Source organism: Hyperolius riggenbachi, chromosome 5 (assembly GCF_040937935.1).
Source record: "Hyperolius riggenbachi isolate aHypRig1 chromosome 5, aHypRig1.pri, whole genome shotgun sequence".
In the NCBI taxonomy this organism is placed as follows: Eukaryota; Metazoa; Chordata; class Amphibia; order Anura; family Hyperoliidae; genus Hyperolius; species Hyperolius riggenbachi.
The window spans coordinates 51,414,205-51,431,908 of NC_090650.1; the positions used below are offsets into that span (position 1 = coordinate 51,414,205).

Genomic DNA, 17,704 nt, shown 5'->3' on the forward strand with positions numbered 1-17,704 from the left:
GTGCCAGCGACAGTCCGGCGTGTGTACGCTCTGTCGTCAGACTGATACGGCTGTTTCTGAGCGATCCGCCCGGCGGACCTTTAGGCACCACCAGGTGGGTCTTAGGTTTAGGCACCACCAGGGGGGTCTTAGGTTTAGGCACCACCAGGGGGGTGGTTAGGGTTAGGCACCACCAGGGGGGTCTTAGGTTTAGGCACCACCAGGGGGGTCTTAGGTTTAGGCACCACAAGGGGGGTCTTAGGTTTAGGCACCACCAGGGGGGTCTAGGGGTTAGGGATAGGTACAGGGAGGGTTCTGTGTGAGAGTAGGGTTAGGTATAGTTACAGTACAATATACACCACCAGGGGGTGGTTAGGGTTAGGCACCACCAGGGGAGTGGTTAGGGTTAGGCACCACCAGGGGGGTCTTAGGGTTAGGCACCACCAGGGGGGTGGTTAGGGTTAGGCACCACCAGGGGGGTCTAGGGGTTAGGGATAGGTACAGGGAGGGTTCTGTGTGAGAGTAGGGTTAGGTATAGTTTTATTCACATTTTTGCAATACATAATAATTTTTTTACAACACTTTTTAGGAACCTACTTATATATATATCATCGTTATAAACAATATTTTCTGATTTTATTATAAGAAGAAACGATAAATGAAGATTATTCACAATAAGATACAATTATAACGATTACTTATTATTCACAATAAGATACAATTATAACGATAACTTATATTAATGATTTTTTAACAAACTTAATTATAAGTTTCACTTTTTAAACGATTTAACAATTGCCGATTTCATACACATTATTTAATGATTTATACATTTGTAAACCGTTATATGTAAATATTTCTATAAACGATATTTACACCCCGCGCCCTTTTTGTCCAGGCGCCTTTTTTGTACGTACGCGGTCTGGTCTGTTACTTTATGATGCATACAATGTTAAATTTATTTAAAGTATTAATTAATTAATATAAATTAGTGTTAATAGTAATGGGTAATTTCGCTTTTGTTAATTCTTGCATCATTTTCTAATCATAATTATGATTTTGCAAGTAAAGTTAAATATAACATAATTTTATCAAGTTAAAATTGCGTTCACAGAATTTACTAACAATTTTTTGTCTAACTTGTGAAAGTACGGTCTTGGTAAGTGTATACTAAATAGCGATGAGCAATAACGCCCATTTTTGTTTCACAATCATTTTTGTGAAAATGCCTAAAAATATTTGCAAAAATATATGGACATAAAAAAAACATTTTCAAGAAAGTTCTAATTTTTACACAAAAAAAATGTGCTTTTGATCTTTTGAAAATCAATTACATTTATTAAAAATTATGAGCTTTAATTTAACAAGCGAAATAACAATTACGTGCAAATGTTTTTTGCAAGTAGTTTGAAATTGTGCATTATGTTTTCTCATCATAATTGCAAATTTTGCTGCAAAATACTATACATTTTCATACTTCCCAACTTTTTGAGATAAGAAAGAGGGACACTTAATCTCCGCCTCTGCCACACCCCTAATCCTGCCCCCGGCACGCCCCTAGTCATGCATACCACAAAGATTTCATAAGAAAAATATGGTGTTTTGTATTTCAAACCACCTTGGTCCTTTCTTTTTTTGTCCATAATCCTTCACATTAACATTTGAAAATAAACACTATATCAATTTAAAGCATGGGAATAAAGTTTAGAGTCAATTAAACATTTTTTTAGTAGATAAAATACATATATTTACATAGATCTGTACATAAATCCTGAAAGAGGGACAAATACTGTAAGGGAGAAAGAGGGAGAGAGGACAGGGTCCCCAAAGAGGGACTGTCCTTCCAAAAGTTGGGAGCTATGCATTCTGCTATGTAACGGTGTTTTACATCTTCCTGGAGTTTGTCTTTAAAGGACACCTGGAGTGAGAGAGATATGGAGGCTGCCATATTTATTTCCATATAAACGATACCAGTTGCCTGGCAGCCATGCTGATCTTTCATTCATCAGTAGTGTCTGAATTACATGCCTGAAACAAGGATGCGGCAAATGCAGTCCAACTTAGTCAAACATGTGATTTACATGCGTGTTCAGAGCCTAAAGTATTAGAGGCTGAAAATCAGCAGGGCAGCCAGGAAATGTGCATTGTTTAAAAGGAAATATGGCAACATTACCTCCATTTCCCTCTGTGGTCAATTGTCCTTTCAAAGGAAATAAGTATGGCAGCCTCTATATCCCTCTCACTTCCGGTTACCTTTAAAAGCTATTAACTTTCTATATTTGTTAATCTGGAACTACGTCTAATTCTACTTTCGAAGAACGATATAAACATATCAGGAATGTTTCGCCTTTTGCGCCTACATTATGGAAATCCCCTTAACTTCCTCTTCCCAGAAACAGGAAATTAGTAAATTATTATTTAGTATAATTATAGCGCTGACATCTCACTCAGTATTGTACATAGTATATATAATATAGTCACTAACTGTCCCTCAGAGGAGCTCACAATCTAATCCCTACCATAGTCAAATGTCCATTGTAGGCTAGGGCCAATTTTTAATGGGAACCAATTAACTTATCTCTATGTTTTTGGAATATGGGAGGAAACCAGAGTGTTCGGAGGAAACTCAGGCCGACACAGGGAGAACATACAAACTCTGTGCAGATAGTGCCCTGACTGAGATTTAAACCAGGGACCCACCGCTGCAAGGCGACAGTGCTATCCACTACGCCACCGTGCTGCCCAATCTTCAAAATAGCAACACAAACCATGATAGCAGCAGCATGTGAAATAGTTATGGTCTATGTTAAGTTTTTTATTTTAATTGTGTCAACACTGGTAACATTCACTCTTCTACCTCCTATACAAGACCATCACATACAGTTTTGACTACAGTACTGTATATTGTACAATATATGCTCACTTAGTTACAGTTTAGTTTTCTTTATTTGTCATGTGTTGACCTGAAATTGGAACTCCAGACAGGGGCATAACTGCTAACTACAAATCATGGAGTACCTAACCTCAGCAAAACTTTAATGGTGCCCCCATTAACATGAACAGCCTCGTCCCTAGGGGTGACCACCATGATCAGAAGGTCACCTGTTATAACGTAACAAGTGCAGGCACCAGGACTCCCTCCATCCATAATAGATGTGGCCCCAACAATACATGATTTGGTTCTGCAGTCCCAGCCAGTATGGGAGAGATGGAGGGTAAGAAGATGGGGCAGTCCTAGCCTGGCGCCTACTGTGGCTGCTGACCATATAGTTAAGCCTCTGACTCCAGCCTAATTTATTTCTTGAATATCATAGATTTGAACAGACCATAATCCTCACCACACACGTTTTTTGAAAATATTATAGCTGGAGAGCCTACTAGTAAGGCTGTTGCATTTGATGTAGGATTTTAACCTTTGACAAGGGGTTGAATCTTTAGAGATGAGCGTAATGGAGTAATTACGATTTCGCGAAATTTCGCGTAATTAGTGTAATTACGTTTATGGCCGTAAGTACATAATCGTAATGAAGAAGGATTTCGCGAAATTTCGCGTAAGCGTAATTTTCGCGTAATTTTCGCATTGCAACTGGTATTATGAAATTAATGCGTATGGTCATGCTCCCGAAGCGGAAAAGTTGACGCATGTATCAATGTTAGGTAGCCGCCGACTTTAAGGGTTAATAGCAAGGCCCTCTTAAATGCTAAGAGCCTCAAATTTGGAGAATATATTAAGGAGATCAGGAGGAATAAGAGGAAAAAATTTTTTTTCAAAAAGACCTTATAGTTTTTGAGAAAATCGATGTTAAAGTTTCAAAGGAAAAATGTAAACATTTAAAAACCCGCCGACTTTAACGGTTAATAGCAAAGCCTGCTTAAAGTTTAGGAACACCAAATTCCCAGGGTATATTAAGGGGATCAGTGGGAATAAGAGGAAAAATTTTTTTTTCAAACAGACCTTATAGTTTTTGAGAAAATCGATTTTTAAGTTTCAAGGGCGAAAATGTCTTTTAAATGCAGAAAATGTCAGTTTTTTTTGCACAGGTAACAATAGTGTATTATTTTCATAGATTCCCCCAAGTGGGAAGAGTTTTACTTACTTCGTTCTGAGTGTGGGAAATATTTAAAAAAAAAACGACGTGGGGTCCCCCCTCCCAGACCTCTTTAACCCCTTGTCCCCCATGCAGGCTGGGATAGCCAGAATGCGGAGCACCGGCCGCGTGGGGCTCCGCACACTGACTATACCAGCCCACATGGTCCATGGATTGGGGGGTCTCGGAAGGGGAGGGGCAGCCAAGCTTTCCCCTCCCCCTCCGAGCCCTTGTCCAATCCAAGGACAAGGGGCTCTTCTCCACCTCCGATGGGCGGTGGAGGTGGAGGCCGCGATTTCCTGGGGGGGTGGTTCATGGTGGAATCTGGGAGTCCCCTTTAAAAAGGGGTCCCCCAGATGCCCACCCCCCCTCCCAGGAGAAATGAGTATAGAGGTACTTGTACCCCTTACCCATTTCCTTTAAGAGTTAAAAGTAAATAAACACACAAACACTTAGAAAAAGTATTTTAATTGAACAAAAAACATAACCACGAAAAAAGTCCTTTAATATTCTTAATTAACCATTAATACTTACTTGTCCCTTTAAATAAATGATCCCTCGAAATAGCCTCGGAAATGTTCTATCAGTTATAATGTAACAAAGTTATTACAATGTAACAACTTTGTTACATTGTAACTACGCCGCACACGACGTCACTCGCCGCTGCCGCATACGCGTCTGCGCTGCACACATTCCCGACAGAGCTCTGAGCTATATAGCTCAGAGCTCTGAGAAGCATCTTTGTATTTTGGCTCCAAGGAGCCCCATTGGTCCTTAGCAGACCAATGGGGTTCCTTCAAATCAGAAGGAACCCCATTGGTCTGCTAAGGACCAATGGGGCTCCTTGGAGCCCAAATACAAAGATGCTTTAGAGAGCTCTGAGCTATATAGCTCAGAGCTCTGTCGGGTCCGTGCAGGACGCTAAGTCCCCGCAGCTCCCGCTGTCCACCCCGCCCACATCTGTCACCCACATGTCACCCACATGTGAGTGACATGTGGGTGACATGTGGGAGAGGCGGGGAAGGCAGCGGGAGCTGCGGGGACTTAGCGTCCTGCACGGACCTGACAGAGCTCTGAGCTATATAGCTCAGAGCTCTGAGAAGCATCTTTGTATTTTGGCTCCAAGGAGCCCCATTGGTCCTTAGCAGACCGATGGGGTTCCTTTTGATTTGAAGGAACCCCATTGGTCTGCTAAGGACCAATGGGGCTCCTTGGAGCCAAAATACAAAGATGCTTCTCAGAGCTCTGAGCTATATAGCTCAGAGCTCTGTCGGGAATGTGTGCAGCGCAGACGCGTATGCGGCGGCGGCGAGTGACGTCGGGTGCGGCGTAGTTACAATGTAACAAAGTTGTTACATTGTAATAACTTTGTTACATTGTAACTGATAGAACATTTCCGAGGCTATTTCGAGGGATCATTTATTTAAAGGGACAGGTAAGTATTAATGGTTAATTAAGAATATTAAAGGACTTTTTTCGTGGTTATGTTTTTTGTTCAATTAAAATACTTTTTCTAAGTGTTTGTGTGTTTATTTACTTTTAACTCTTAAAGGAAATGGGTAAGGGGTACAAGTACCTCTATACTCATTTCTCCTGGGAGGGGGGGTGGGCATCTGGGGGACCCCTTTTTAAAGGGGACTCCCAGATTCCACCATGAACCTCCCCCCCAGGAAATCGCGGCCTCCACCTCCACCGCCCATCGGAGACGGAGAAGAGCCCCTTGTCCTTGGATTGGACAAGGGCTCGGAGGGGGAGGGGAAAGCTTGGCTGCCCCTCCCCTTCCGAGACCCCCCAATCCATGGACTATGCGGGCTGGTATAGTAAGGGTGCGGAGCCCCACGCGGCCGGTGCTCCGCATTCTGGCTATCCCAGCCTGCATGGGGGACAAGGGGTTAAAGAGGTCTGGGAGGGGGGACCCCACGTCGTTTTTTTTTTTATATTTCCCACACTCAGAACGAAGTAAGTAAAACTCTTCCCACTTGGGGGAATCTATGAAAATAATACACTATTGTTACCTGTGCAAAAAAAACTGACATTTTCCGCATTTAAAAGACATTTTCAGGGGGGCGTGGCCAGCCAGCGTGGTGAATGGACGTGTGAAGAGGCTGCTCTCTCCGTGATCTCCCTAAAGCGACAGCCAAAGCAGTGTTACCGACCCTAAAATGACAGACAACAGAGATGAACTAGCGATGGAGCTGGAGCTCAGCAAAAAGAGGAAGAAAAGCGACGCCAAGCCACGGAAACTCACAGACTTTTTCTCAGCCCGGGCCGCCAGACAGAAACGTCCTATCCAAGATGGCGCCGAGGCAGCGCCCATGCATCCAGGCTCAGCAAACAACACCTCCTCTCCGCATCCGCAAGTACAGGACCCGCAACAAACCGGAACAGAAAGTGATTCCGCATCCTCGGCGGACTCCCCTTCCACCCGGAGCCCGGCCAAGTCCCGCTCCAAGCTACAAGAAGCATCCGACAAGGTAGGCCCTAACTCCAACCAGGAGCTAAATTTACACTCACCCGAACTCACCGGCATAGAGCACTTCCCCATATCTGCCCAGGAGGTGTCACAGGCCTTCATCAAGGACATTTTACTGTCATTTCAAAAATCTATGGTGGCGCAGATAAATAACATTACGACATCCCTGCAGCGGGCCACAGATGAGTTAGGGGAAAGGGTCTCCAGCAACGAGGACAGATTAGCTGAACTAGCATCCGAACACAATAAGATGGTGGATCTGACGGACTCCCATACGGAAGAGATAGCCTGGCTAAAAAGTAAAGCGGCGGACGCCGAAGACCGTAATAGAAGGAATAACTTAAAGTTTAGAGGTATCAATGAGAAAATATCCCAGCAGGAATTAGAAAACTACCTGAAAACACTGGTCAAAGCCACAATTCCTTCCATCCCGGACATAGAAATAACAATAGAGCGAGCCCATAGACTCCCAAAACCTCAGTTCTTAGCAGAAACAGTCCCAAGAGACGTAATTGCACGCTTTCTCTTCTTCCAAACTAAAGAGAAGCTCCTGCTAGCAATAAAAGAAAATGGCTCACTACCTGACCCCTTCAGCCACATCCACTTATATACAGATCTGTCTCAACATACTCTGCAAAAACGCAGATCACTGGTGCCCATTACCAAAACCCTTCGTCAGCATGGTATTCTCTATAAATGGGCCTTCCCAACGAAATTACTAGTGACAAGGGGAAATCAAAGGCTAGTCATTAACTCACTAGAAGAAGGGAAAGAAGCACTAACAAAGCTAAAAATATCTATCCCACAAGAATTACTGACGCCAAAATCTCAAAGCCAAGCTGGCAGAGTACGATCAGAGAAGAAAGCAAACAGTTAAAGGAGAACACGGAGGGCATGTTTCCAGTCCTATGCCTCTAGATTCCCACCACCCCGATGGCCGTTCAAACTTCGGAAGACACATGTGGAACCCTCCTTCTTACCCACATGGCTTTCGAGCTCCCCCAGATGATACCGGTAGGAGGGGACAACTGGTCTCCCTACTGGTATCCCACCGACACTGCTTGAAGCTCTTGTCAGTCCCAAAGTTGTTGATCCTCTTGATCTTGTCGATCTTGCAGACCCTTACTCTTTCCCTTGCAACTCACCAACCAGAAATCAAGGCCTTCCACCAAGACTGCTCAAACAAATTATCCACTAGCAGCTGCCCCAAGTTACTGTTCAATGGAACTTAATCTCTTATCTTTGAACACGAAAGGGTTGAACACCCCCTTTAAACGCTCCTTGCTCTGGAGAGAAGCTAAGCAGGCCAACGCAGACATTCTATTTGCGCAGGAGACACACCTGATCCCGAAATATCAACATCTTTGCCAACACCCGGATTACCCACAAACATTTTTCAGCTCATTTACAAAAAAGAAAAGAGGAGTAATGATAGCAGTACACAGAAGGAAGGACATAGAAATTCACAAAGAAATCCAGGACATCCAAGGAAGATACTGCATTCTGATCTGCACCATTGAGGGAACAAAATACACCCTGGTTAACTTATATGCTCCTAACTCTGGCCAATTAAAATTTCTGAAACGCATGATTAAATTGACCAATAGGGTCAAGGTAGGCACAACTCTATACGGTGGAGATTTCAACGCCTGCATAATGAACGATCTAGACTCTTCCAAAGGCCCTTTTAGGAGATCCCCCTCTCTTCACAAGATCTTACTGGCAGAAGGACTATACGACCCGTGGAGGATCCTTCACAGTCCAGAAAAGGACTTCACCTTTTTCTCCAAAGTTCACAACTCGTATGCCCGAATAGACTTTTTTCTTACAGATGGTCTCACACTCCAAAGAATAAAAAAGGCGTCTATAGGTAACATCACCTGGTCCGACCACTCTCCCACCCATATCTGCTTGCAGACCAATATGTCCCTTCCCAACCAACGACCCTGGAAACTAAACAATTCACTCATATTTGATGAGCAGAGCCAAAATCTCATAAGAGAACAAAGTGAGGAATTCTTCCGTCTCAATATGAGGTCTGAAACCAGCAGTCCCCTACTTTGGTGCACATACAAAGCGTACATGAGAGGTGTTCTCATAAAACTAGGCGCTAGGAAAAAAAGAATATATAACTCTGAAGTCTCAGATCTCCTTCAAAAGATTACCCTGTTAGAACAAACCCACAAAAAGTCTCTATCAGAGTCCCAAGAGAAAGAGCTCTTTCTTCTCCGCCACAAACTTAGAGTATTACTCCTCCAACAATACGATTATAACCTCCAAAAAGCCAAACTAACACATTACTCGCAGCATAATAAAGCCAGCTCTTTCCTAGCCAAAAAAATAAAAGGGAAACAAACTAAATCTAAAATCCAATCCCTCACCAACCCTAAAAATGGAATCAAAACCTCTAACCCAAAAGAGATTGCAGATATCTTCAGCGACTTTTACCAGGATTTATACAATTTACACGCGGATCCCACAACACCCCAACCTTCCCAAACAAACATAGAAGAATTCCTAAGACCCCTTAAACTTCCTACATTGTCACCCTCGCAATTAAAGACCCTGAACGAAGATATTCAACATCAGGAACTCCTAAAAATAATTAAGGCCTCCCCTACAGGGAAAGCTCCGGGTCCTGATGGATACACCAATGAATTTTATAATAGCTTCCACCAGATTATTATACCCCATCTGTCTCAGGTTTTCAATAATTTTAAATCTTCAGGTACCATCCCGAGGGAATTCCTTCACGCCACAATTAGTGTACTACCAAAAGAAGGGAAGGATATTTCAAACCCTGCTGGTTTCAGACCCATATCCCTCTTAAATGCGGATATTAAATTATACGCCAAATTACTATCAAGACGGTTATTAGACATTTTACCTGGTCTGATCAATCCCGACCAAGTGGGATTCACAAAAGGGAGAGTGGCCGGAGATGGCTCGAGAAGAATAATAGACATATTGGACAGCCTGGACTCCTGTCGAGCGCCTTCTCTGCTCCTAACATTGGATGCCGAGAAGGCGTTCGACAGGGTCCACTGGGGATTTTTAAAACAAACATTGATTAAGTTTGGGTTTGAAGGGGACATTCTCAATGCAATAATGGCTCTGTATACCCTCCCTTCTGCGAAGGTCAATGCGGCAGGGTTTCTATCTAAATCATTCCAAATCAGTAATGGCACCCGTCAAGGGTGCCCCCTATCCCCTCAAATCTTTATCCTAATAATGGAGACCCTAGCGGAATATATCAGAACTAACCAAAAGATTAAGGGAGTCACTATCGGCCCGATACATCATAAGGTTGGCCTTTTTGCCGACGACGTGATACTCCCCCTGACTGACCCTTTACACTCCCTGGAAGCAGTAACCCATGCCCTCCAGACCTTCGCAGAAGTCTCCTACTATAAAGTGAATCAAGCCAAGTCACACATGCTAGCAATACATATTCCCAACACGCTCAAGAAAGAGATTTCAGCTAGATTCCCTTACCCGTGGGCCAAGAAGTCCATTACTTACCTGGGCATCCAAATACCCAACACCCCCAAGGAACTATATAAAGCCAACTATATCCCACTCCTCGTCAAGATGAAACAAGAAACTGAAGCGTTAGGGAAACACGAATTATCTTGGGCAGGAAGACTCAATACGTTTAAAATGTTCACCCTTCCCAAGATACTTTATTATTTTAGGACAGTCCCCTGTGTAGTGAAAAATAACTTCTTTTTAGAGGCCAGGAGAATCATAACAAAATATTTATGGGCAGGGAAAAGGTCAAGAGTAGCGCTCCCTACGCTCACAACAACAAAGAAAAATGGGGGAATGGGGGTCCCAGACTTAGAAATGTACTACTCAGCAACCATCCTGGATATGGCCCGCTTTTGGTGGTCCCCCAAGATATACAAGCACTGGGTGCAAATAGAACAGCATATGGCGGGCCAATCCCTCAGATCTTTACTATCTTACCATATAATGGGCCTACCCACGCCCAAAATAAATACAGAAACAATAAAAACAACCCTTAGAGAATGGCAAAGGTGCATGCCTTCATCCTCAGAAGACCCTGGAGGCCCAAACCTTCTAGTTGGCCTAGACTTAGTTGCTCCATTAATAAAAGACATCTCCTTCTCCCAATGGGAAAGCATAGGAATCCATATGTTAAATGACATCTGGGATGGAGAACACCTGAAAGAATTTGCAGACATACAAAAGCAATACAATCTACCCAATAAACAAATATTTACATACCTAAGACTAAAACATTGGATCTCCACAAACAAACCGAAATTCCCTAGACTACCCCCTAAGACTCAATCTCTTTTAAATAATACAGCCACCAATAAAGGCGGTATGTCAAACTGGTACCAATATATTGTGGGGGAAAAGAATATTAATGCCCTAAACAAATACATAAAATCGTGGGAAATGGATCTAAGCACTAACATCTCCATCCGCCAGATCCGTAAGGCTTTTAATTCGGCCTCTAAACTCTCCAAATGCATTTCCCATTGGGAGCTCCTACAGAAAATCTTCCTGAAGTGGTATATTACCCCGAGAAAACTAGCGGCCTTTGACCCCAACTCCTCGCACCTATGCTGGCGTAACTGCAGCCAAGTAGGAACCCTTATCCACATTCTGTGGGACTGTCCCATAATAAAGACTTTTTGGTCAAAACTCCAGTCACTAATACAAGCCCTTACACATTCATCCAATGTAATATCTGCTCCCTTAGCGCTGCTCAATGTAGGAATGGAGGGGATAAACCCGGCATTCCGGCCGATTACCTTCCATATCCTTGCTGCTGCAAGATCCCTAATCCTCCAAAACTGGAAATCCGCAGACAGCCCATCCCTAGCCCAGCTCAAATGCCTCTATGAACAGAACATTTTATTAGAATACAAGATTAGGTCCAGATCCCTTACCTCAGTGTCCGCTTCATACTCTCTCCCCCCCTGGCCAGAAGGAATAGGTTAAGGGCTATACCACCCCTGGCAGGCCCCAAAGTGATCAGAATCCAAACTCCCATTTAAATCCAAAATTAGAGGGCGGGATATCAACCCTGAAACAACCCCCCCCTATATAGCCTTGAACAGTACAAACCATAGATTGAGCAGTAAAATCCCAGGAACAACAACCTGACAAATAAATAAATAATAGCAGTGTCATGTTATTTTCCCCTATTCGTGTTATGTTTGTGTGTTAATATGCTCTAAGTTAGTTGGTTTTAGGCAGGCAGGTCAGTAGGTTACAACTCACAACTCCACAATTCCTGACCAATTATCCAGACGCACTCAGCAAGGTTAACAAAAGCAAAGTGCAATAGACAAAATATTAAGCCAAGTTAATAGAAGCCCAGAGTAGTTAACCAGTCTCAGAACCTCCTATAGCCGCCTCCCCCTGTACGCTGGTACAGATTGGGTGAGGTAAGCACAGCGACACCACCAATTACTACCACAGAGACACTCCCAACAGTAATCCAGGAGTCTTGCCCCAAGCTGCCTTAAAATATAGATGATCCATAGTAATTAGATACTGTGTTAATGTATGTGTGTAGATGTAATTTGTTGCATTATAAAGTATGTCATATAGTGCGGTTAGCACTGATTGCTGTATGTTATAAAAATCTTCAATAAAACCTGTTAATAATAAAAGACATTTTCACCCTTGAAACTTAAAAATCGATTTTCTCAAAAACTATAAGGTCTTTTTGAAAAAAAAATTGTTCCTCTTATTCCCACTGATCCCCTTAATATACCCTGGGAATTTGGTGTTCCTAAACTTTAAGCAGGCTTTGCTATTAACCGTTAAAGTTGGCGGGTTTTTAAATGTTTACATTTTTCCTTTGAAACTTTAACATCGATTTTCTCAAAAACTATAAGGTCTTTTTGAAAAAAAATTTTTTCCTCTTATTCCTCCTGATCTCCTTAATATATTCTCCAAATTTGAGGCTCTTAGCATTTAAGGGGGCTTTGCTATTAATCCTTAAAGTCGGCGGCTTTTTTATATTATACGGAGCGTTACGGTTTAACGCGAAATTACGGTAGCGTTTAATGCGAAATTACGGCATGAACGAAACGCGAAATTACGCGTTGAAAATTACGCTTACGGTATTTTCAATTACGATTTTAATGGCAATTACGATACTGTAATTTCGCATCGTAATCGCAAATTTCGCATGCGTAATTTTAGTAATGCGAAATTACGAAAATTTCAGCTCAACTCTATGAATCTTGGCTTAATCCAGTATGTAAAAAAGTAAGCAGTCATTGTGCAAGTTTTCCTAATGATCCTGGTCGCCTGTGTCAGGACTTGTACTTAAAGGAATACTTAAGCCAAAGGTAAAAAAAAAATTAGTTTTACTCACCTGGGGCTTCTACCAGCCCCCTACAGCCGTCCCGTGCCCTCACAGTCACTAACGGATACTCCTGTCCCCCACTGCCAGCTAGTTTCGTTTTGCCGACAGGCCTGGCCATGCGTAGCCTTCTTCGAGTTTCCATCTGCAATAGTGTCCTGCGTCTGCACAGGGGGTTATTGCGGACGTGAACGCGAAGAAGGACACGACGTGGCCAGGCCTGCGCAGTAAGCCTGTCGGCGAAAATAAAACTAGCTGGTGGCAGGGGAACAGGAGGATCTGCGAGTGACTGCGAGGGCACGGGACAGCTGAAGGGGGCTGGTAGAAGCCCCAGGTTTGTAAAACTGTTTTTTTTACCATTGGCTTAAGTATCCCTTAAAGGGATCATACAGTAAAAGGAATATAATGACTGCCATCTTTGTTCCCTTTTAAAAAAAAAAAAATACTGATATTTTTGCTTTGGAATTGTTAGATTTAACATTATTTACATTGCAGTATAGTAAAGTAACCACAAGATGTCACCGTCTCTAATGTGCTGTGAAGATCTCTATGGTATTGTGACTTCCTGTATTGATTCTGTCTCCCTCTCTGTTCTAAGCAAGCTTTAGTTTAGAATTCTAACTTGTTATACTGGGTACCTATCTGCTGTACCGACTACTCTGCTCCATCAGGAATCGCATACCTGGAGCCAGCATGTAGCCAGAGAAAGTACCTGATCTGAAGACCTGATCTGCACACTTGTTCTAGGTCACTGAAGGTATTTATATAAAGCTGTCCTCACTCTGGTTCTGCTATGGTACATTTTGCTTGCAGCAGTAGAAAGCAGATTGAAAAAGGCATGTATGTATAATGTGGCATTCACATGGATCTGTTCACATATGTCCTTTGCAGCTCTGTCCGCTGCACCACAGGGAATCCAGTGCCTCCCTCAATATGTGTAAGAATAAATGTTGGTTCCCCAAAACAAGTGCCTTTTTTCCAAACGTCATTTTGTTATGCGGATTTGCAAATGCAGCAAGAAATATGGTTGGTTGCTATCGGCGACAAGCACAAACACTCCTCATACAAACTTTGGGATTTAGTTTTTGCTCTCTCACAGAAATAGCTGTTGCAGGTTAAATGAAGATCAGTGCCAGTACACACCGATATCAAATGAGTTGAAGTGGGTGACCAGCTGACAGGAAGCTTAGTGAGACAGGAAGAGGCGGGCACAATTTACCACATAAGCCTGAATGTCACTCTATGCACATAAGATGAAAGGCAATTACACAGGATTTGGACACAAAATATGAAGTCTGCCATATTCTTTTCTTTAAACAATACCAGTTGCATGGCAGTCCTGCTGATCATTCTGGCATCAATAGTGTCTGAATCACATACCTGAAACAAGCATGCGGCTAATCTTGTCAGAATTTATTTCTACATGCTTGTTCAGGGTCTATGGATAAATTTATTAGAGACAAAGGATTAGCAGGACTGCCAGGCAACTGGTATTGCTAAAATTCAGTAAATATGTCAGCCTTCATATCCCTCCCCATTCAGTTTCCCTTTAAAGTGAGCATAACCCAAAAAGCTACTATATGCAAAAGAGCTTCTACATGTATGGCCCATATGCAATTCACTTTTCCACCTGAGTTTTCTCCTAGGTGATATTTTTAAACTCGTCAATAAAATGCTCTTTAAGCTACCAGAAAGCAAGAAAACACTTAAAATAATTTTGATAGTACTTTTCACTGGCTTTTTGGTACTTTTCTAGTTGAAAAGTGCTGGAAAATTACTTTAAATCGAAAATAAGATATTAGCTCCTAGGAAAAAACTCAGGTGAAAAAGTGAATTGACCCCCTGTCAGATACAAATACTCAAAATAATTTTGATAGTACTTTTTCACCAACTTTAGGGTACTTTTTCAATTGTAAAATGCTTAAACGTTATTTTAAGATGAATATTAGAATTATCTTCTCGGAGATTACGCAGGAGAAAAAGTTAATTGCACACTGGCCATAGTATGTAAGAATATCTAAAATAGTTCTATAGCATATTTCAGCCAAGGCAATACTATGGCATCCTACAATTAAAACTCCACACTGGAATAAACAGTACAATTAACCTCATAAAATATTCCTAAAATAAAATGCCTTTAGCTCAGCAAGAGATTTTCATCAATACGTAATATAAAGCAAGTACTATCGCCCACTGGCACAACAATTGGTGACTACATGAAATGATGCTGCGCATGTTCTGGAACCATGATTGATGAAATACTGAAGCTAAAGGATCAGGCAATGATCAGACAATGGCAGTATCACTCATTCTCTCACCCCAGGTTTCCTTCTAAAGGCCACTAAGGCCAAAATTCATTCTATAAAAATATGATATTTATGCATGGGAGTTGTATTGAGTAATCTGACTGATGGACAAAGCCTAATAGCCTATAGATGACTAAACTAAAAATGTTAATACAGTGTAGAAAAACTGGAGTTGAACTGAAAGTGGACCTGAACTCTTGCACAGGACAGAAGGTAAACACAGAGAAATCCACCCTGTGTGTTTACAAAGAAAAGCCTGTCTAATTCTCACTTATCTGCAATTAATGAGCCAGTGTAATCTGAGCTGTCAGCTCTCTGCCCGACTCTGACTCAGAATTCTGAGCTATTATGTAAACACAGAAGGTTAACCCTTTATGCGCTCCCAGCAAGCCAGGAAGTAACCACTCTGCAGAATCTCGTTGGAAGTTCTGTAAGGGGTAACAAATACATGTTTTTTTTTAAAGTTCATTATGCTGTTGCTTATCTTTTAGAGCTGAGAGGAAATTCTGGGTTCATGTCCACTTGAAGCACAGCTGGGCAAAAAAAAAAAAGTAATAAGTTGTAAAAAAAAAAATGCATTTAAAGGAGCATTCAAAAGTGGTTGTTCCCGATTACCATAATTTTGATAGTTTTTGTCATCATTTTAGTAATATTCTGTTTGTTACTATTTTGTGAAACAAAGTAAAAAAACAAACAAAAATAAGGTAAAATAACTCATGAAGTGGAGCAATGTTGTTTTGTACATTTGCCGCTTACCTGGTTTGATATCACAGGTGAGCTGGACTCCCAAAGGAGCTCCTCCTAGTTCCGCATTGGAATAATGGAATTCTGGAACCTCCCCGATGAAGTGCGCTGCTCTGTCTGACAAACGTACAACACTCTGCTGTCCTTCTGCAGGTGGACACCCTTCTCCAGTGCAAGAAACCCGAGTCCGAGACTTCAAGCGCATCCGCAGGGGCAATTTACATTCAATTCCTTTACAATCCCTGGTGGCATTGCTGCTCAGGTGTGGAGCACCTCCCCATGTGTCTGCTGTAGTGCCTGAAATGTCAACTCTAGAAGATGCTGAGGGCTGCTGGTGGCTTCCTCTTCCAGGCTGGAAAAAGCCATCACTGCTAGCTGTGTGCTGGTACGAGCGGGAAGTTCTGCTTGTTTTAGCTGGGCATCTGGCACCCACACATGGCTTGTGTTGGTCATTGTTTGTGGTGGTACTACCAGCACAGGATGAATCTCCAATGCATTTCTCTGCAGGGACTTCAACAAAAACAAGCAGAAGGAAAAGACAACTCAGCCATGTAGAGGACAACCAACTCATCATGGTTACCTGCAAATAAAAAATATATATTAGTCAATAGGATGAGTAAGTTACATAATAATTAACAATCTACACTAAAGCACCATCATATGGTTGCAAGTTGTCCAGTCAGCTGCTTGAAGATCCCCTGGAGCACACAACTCAAAGCACATAAAGCATCCCTGTGTGCTCAATGACATACAAAGTACATTCCTCCATGAAAACAAAATAAAACCTCTTTAAAGTCTATACATAAAAGCCATCCAAGCATGTGTTTGCAATTGTGTCTGCCTTAAGTGTCTCACGTTCCTGTAGTCCTCCTTGGCTGAGCTAAAACCAAAAATGAGACTTTTCCACATCTCCCATACCTTGGGAACACTTGCAGTGTCTGGTCCTCTACGGCATTTGATGACTTATCTGTCCTGAGAGCTGATTCTAACCAAGCAAGTGACCTCTGAAGAGCTACAGAGCTGGAGAAGTAACGTGTAACATTCCTCAGATTTCATTAGCTTCAAATTTCTTAGAGACCACCCATTAGCCCTCCCCTCTCTTGCAAGATTAAATTGTTCTGCAACTTACCTTTAAATTAAAGACTTCTTATGCACACCCATCTGTGTTCCTTCATTTATATACTGTAGAAACAGTCATGCTGGTTTGTGAATTCCATCTCAGCTTCTCAGCCCTTCATTAAGAGTGTCCTGGGCTTCCCCCATGCTGTCACTTTGACAGAGGAGAGGAGAATAAGGTTAAGTGTTAGTGACTCCCGCAAATGTAAATCCCAGTTTTAGCCTAATTATGGTAGCCAGGGGCAGGAATGCTTTTCATTGTATAGTCAGTCAATCTCCTCTTTCAGACTGAAGTTGGTAAAGCCCCTCTCTCTCTCTTTCTCTCGCTCACTTTTTTTTTTATGCTCAGCTATATTCAAGATGTTTAAGAGCTATTGGGTTTCAAGACCACTTCCTGCATTTTTGTGGAGATAGATAATTTACTTTACGAAAACAAAAACAGAAGCCAAGAAAAGGTAGATCTCCTGCTCCCTCCGTTGAGTTCCTCTTAAATGAAAACAGAAGGAGGAATAATTCAAGATCTCGCTTCTAGGAGACGTTTGTTTTCAATGGGGGCAGAACAAAGAAACCTACAACTTTCTATGCCAAGTGCTAAACAAGAAAAGAAAAAAAGGAGTTTTAGAAGGAATTCTCTGACACTTGT

The 17,704-nt window shown here is 42.2% G+C and overlaps 1 protein-coding gene across 2 annotated transcripts in view; it reads right to left on the reverse strand.

Moving 5' to 3' along the window:
• The window catches only part of LOC137518187 (uncharacterized), a 70,789-nt gene extending 53,313 nt beyond the window's left edge, over positions 1-17,476 (reverse strand). The window contains exons 1-2 of one of the 2 annotated variants that reach the window (XM_068235660.1): positions 17,075-17,476; positions 15,958-16,525 (exon numbers count right to left, since the gene is read on the reverse strand). In XM_068235660.1, the coding sequence (XP_068091761.1) occupies positions 15,958-16,519 (562 nt within the window). In that variant the 5' untranslated portion in view covers positions 16,520-16,525; positions 17,075-17,476. Of the gene's footprint in view, positions 1-15,957; positions 16,526-16,863; positions 16,944-17,074 lie in introns of those variants that run through there. The other variant, XM_068235661.1, reaches the window with a different exon arrangement.
• Positions 17,477-17,704: the final 228 nt, after the last annotated feature.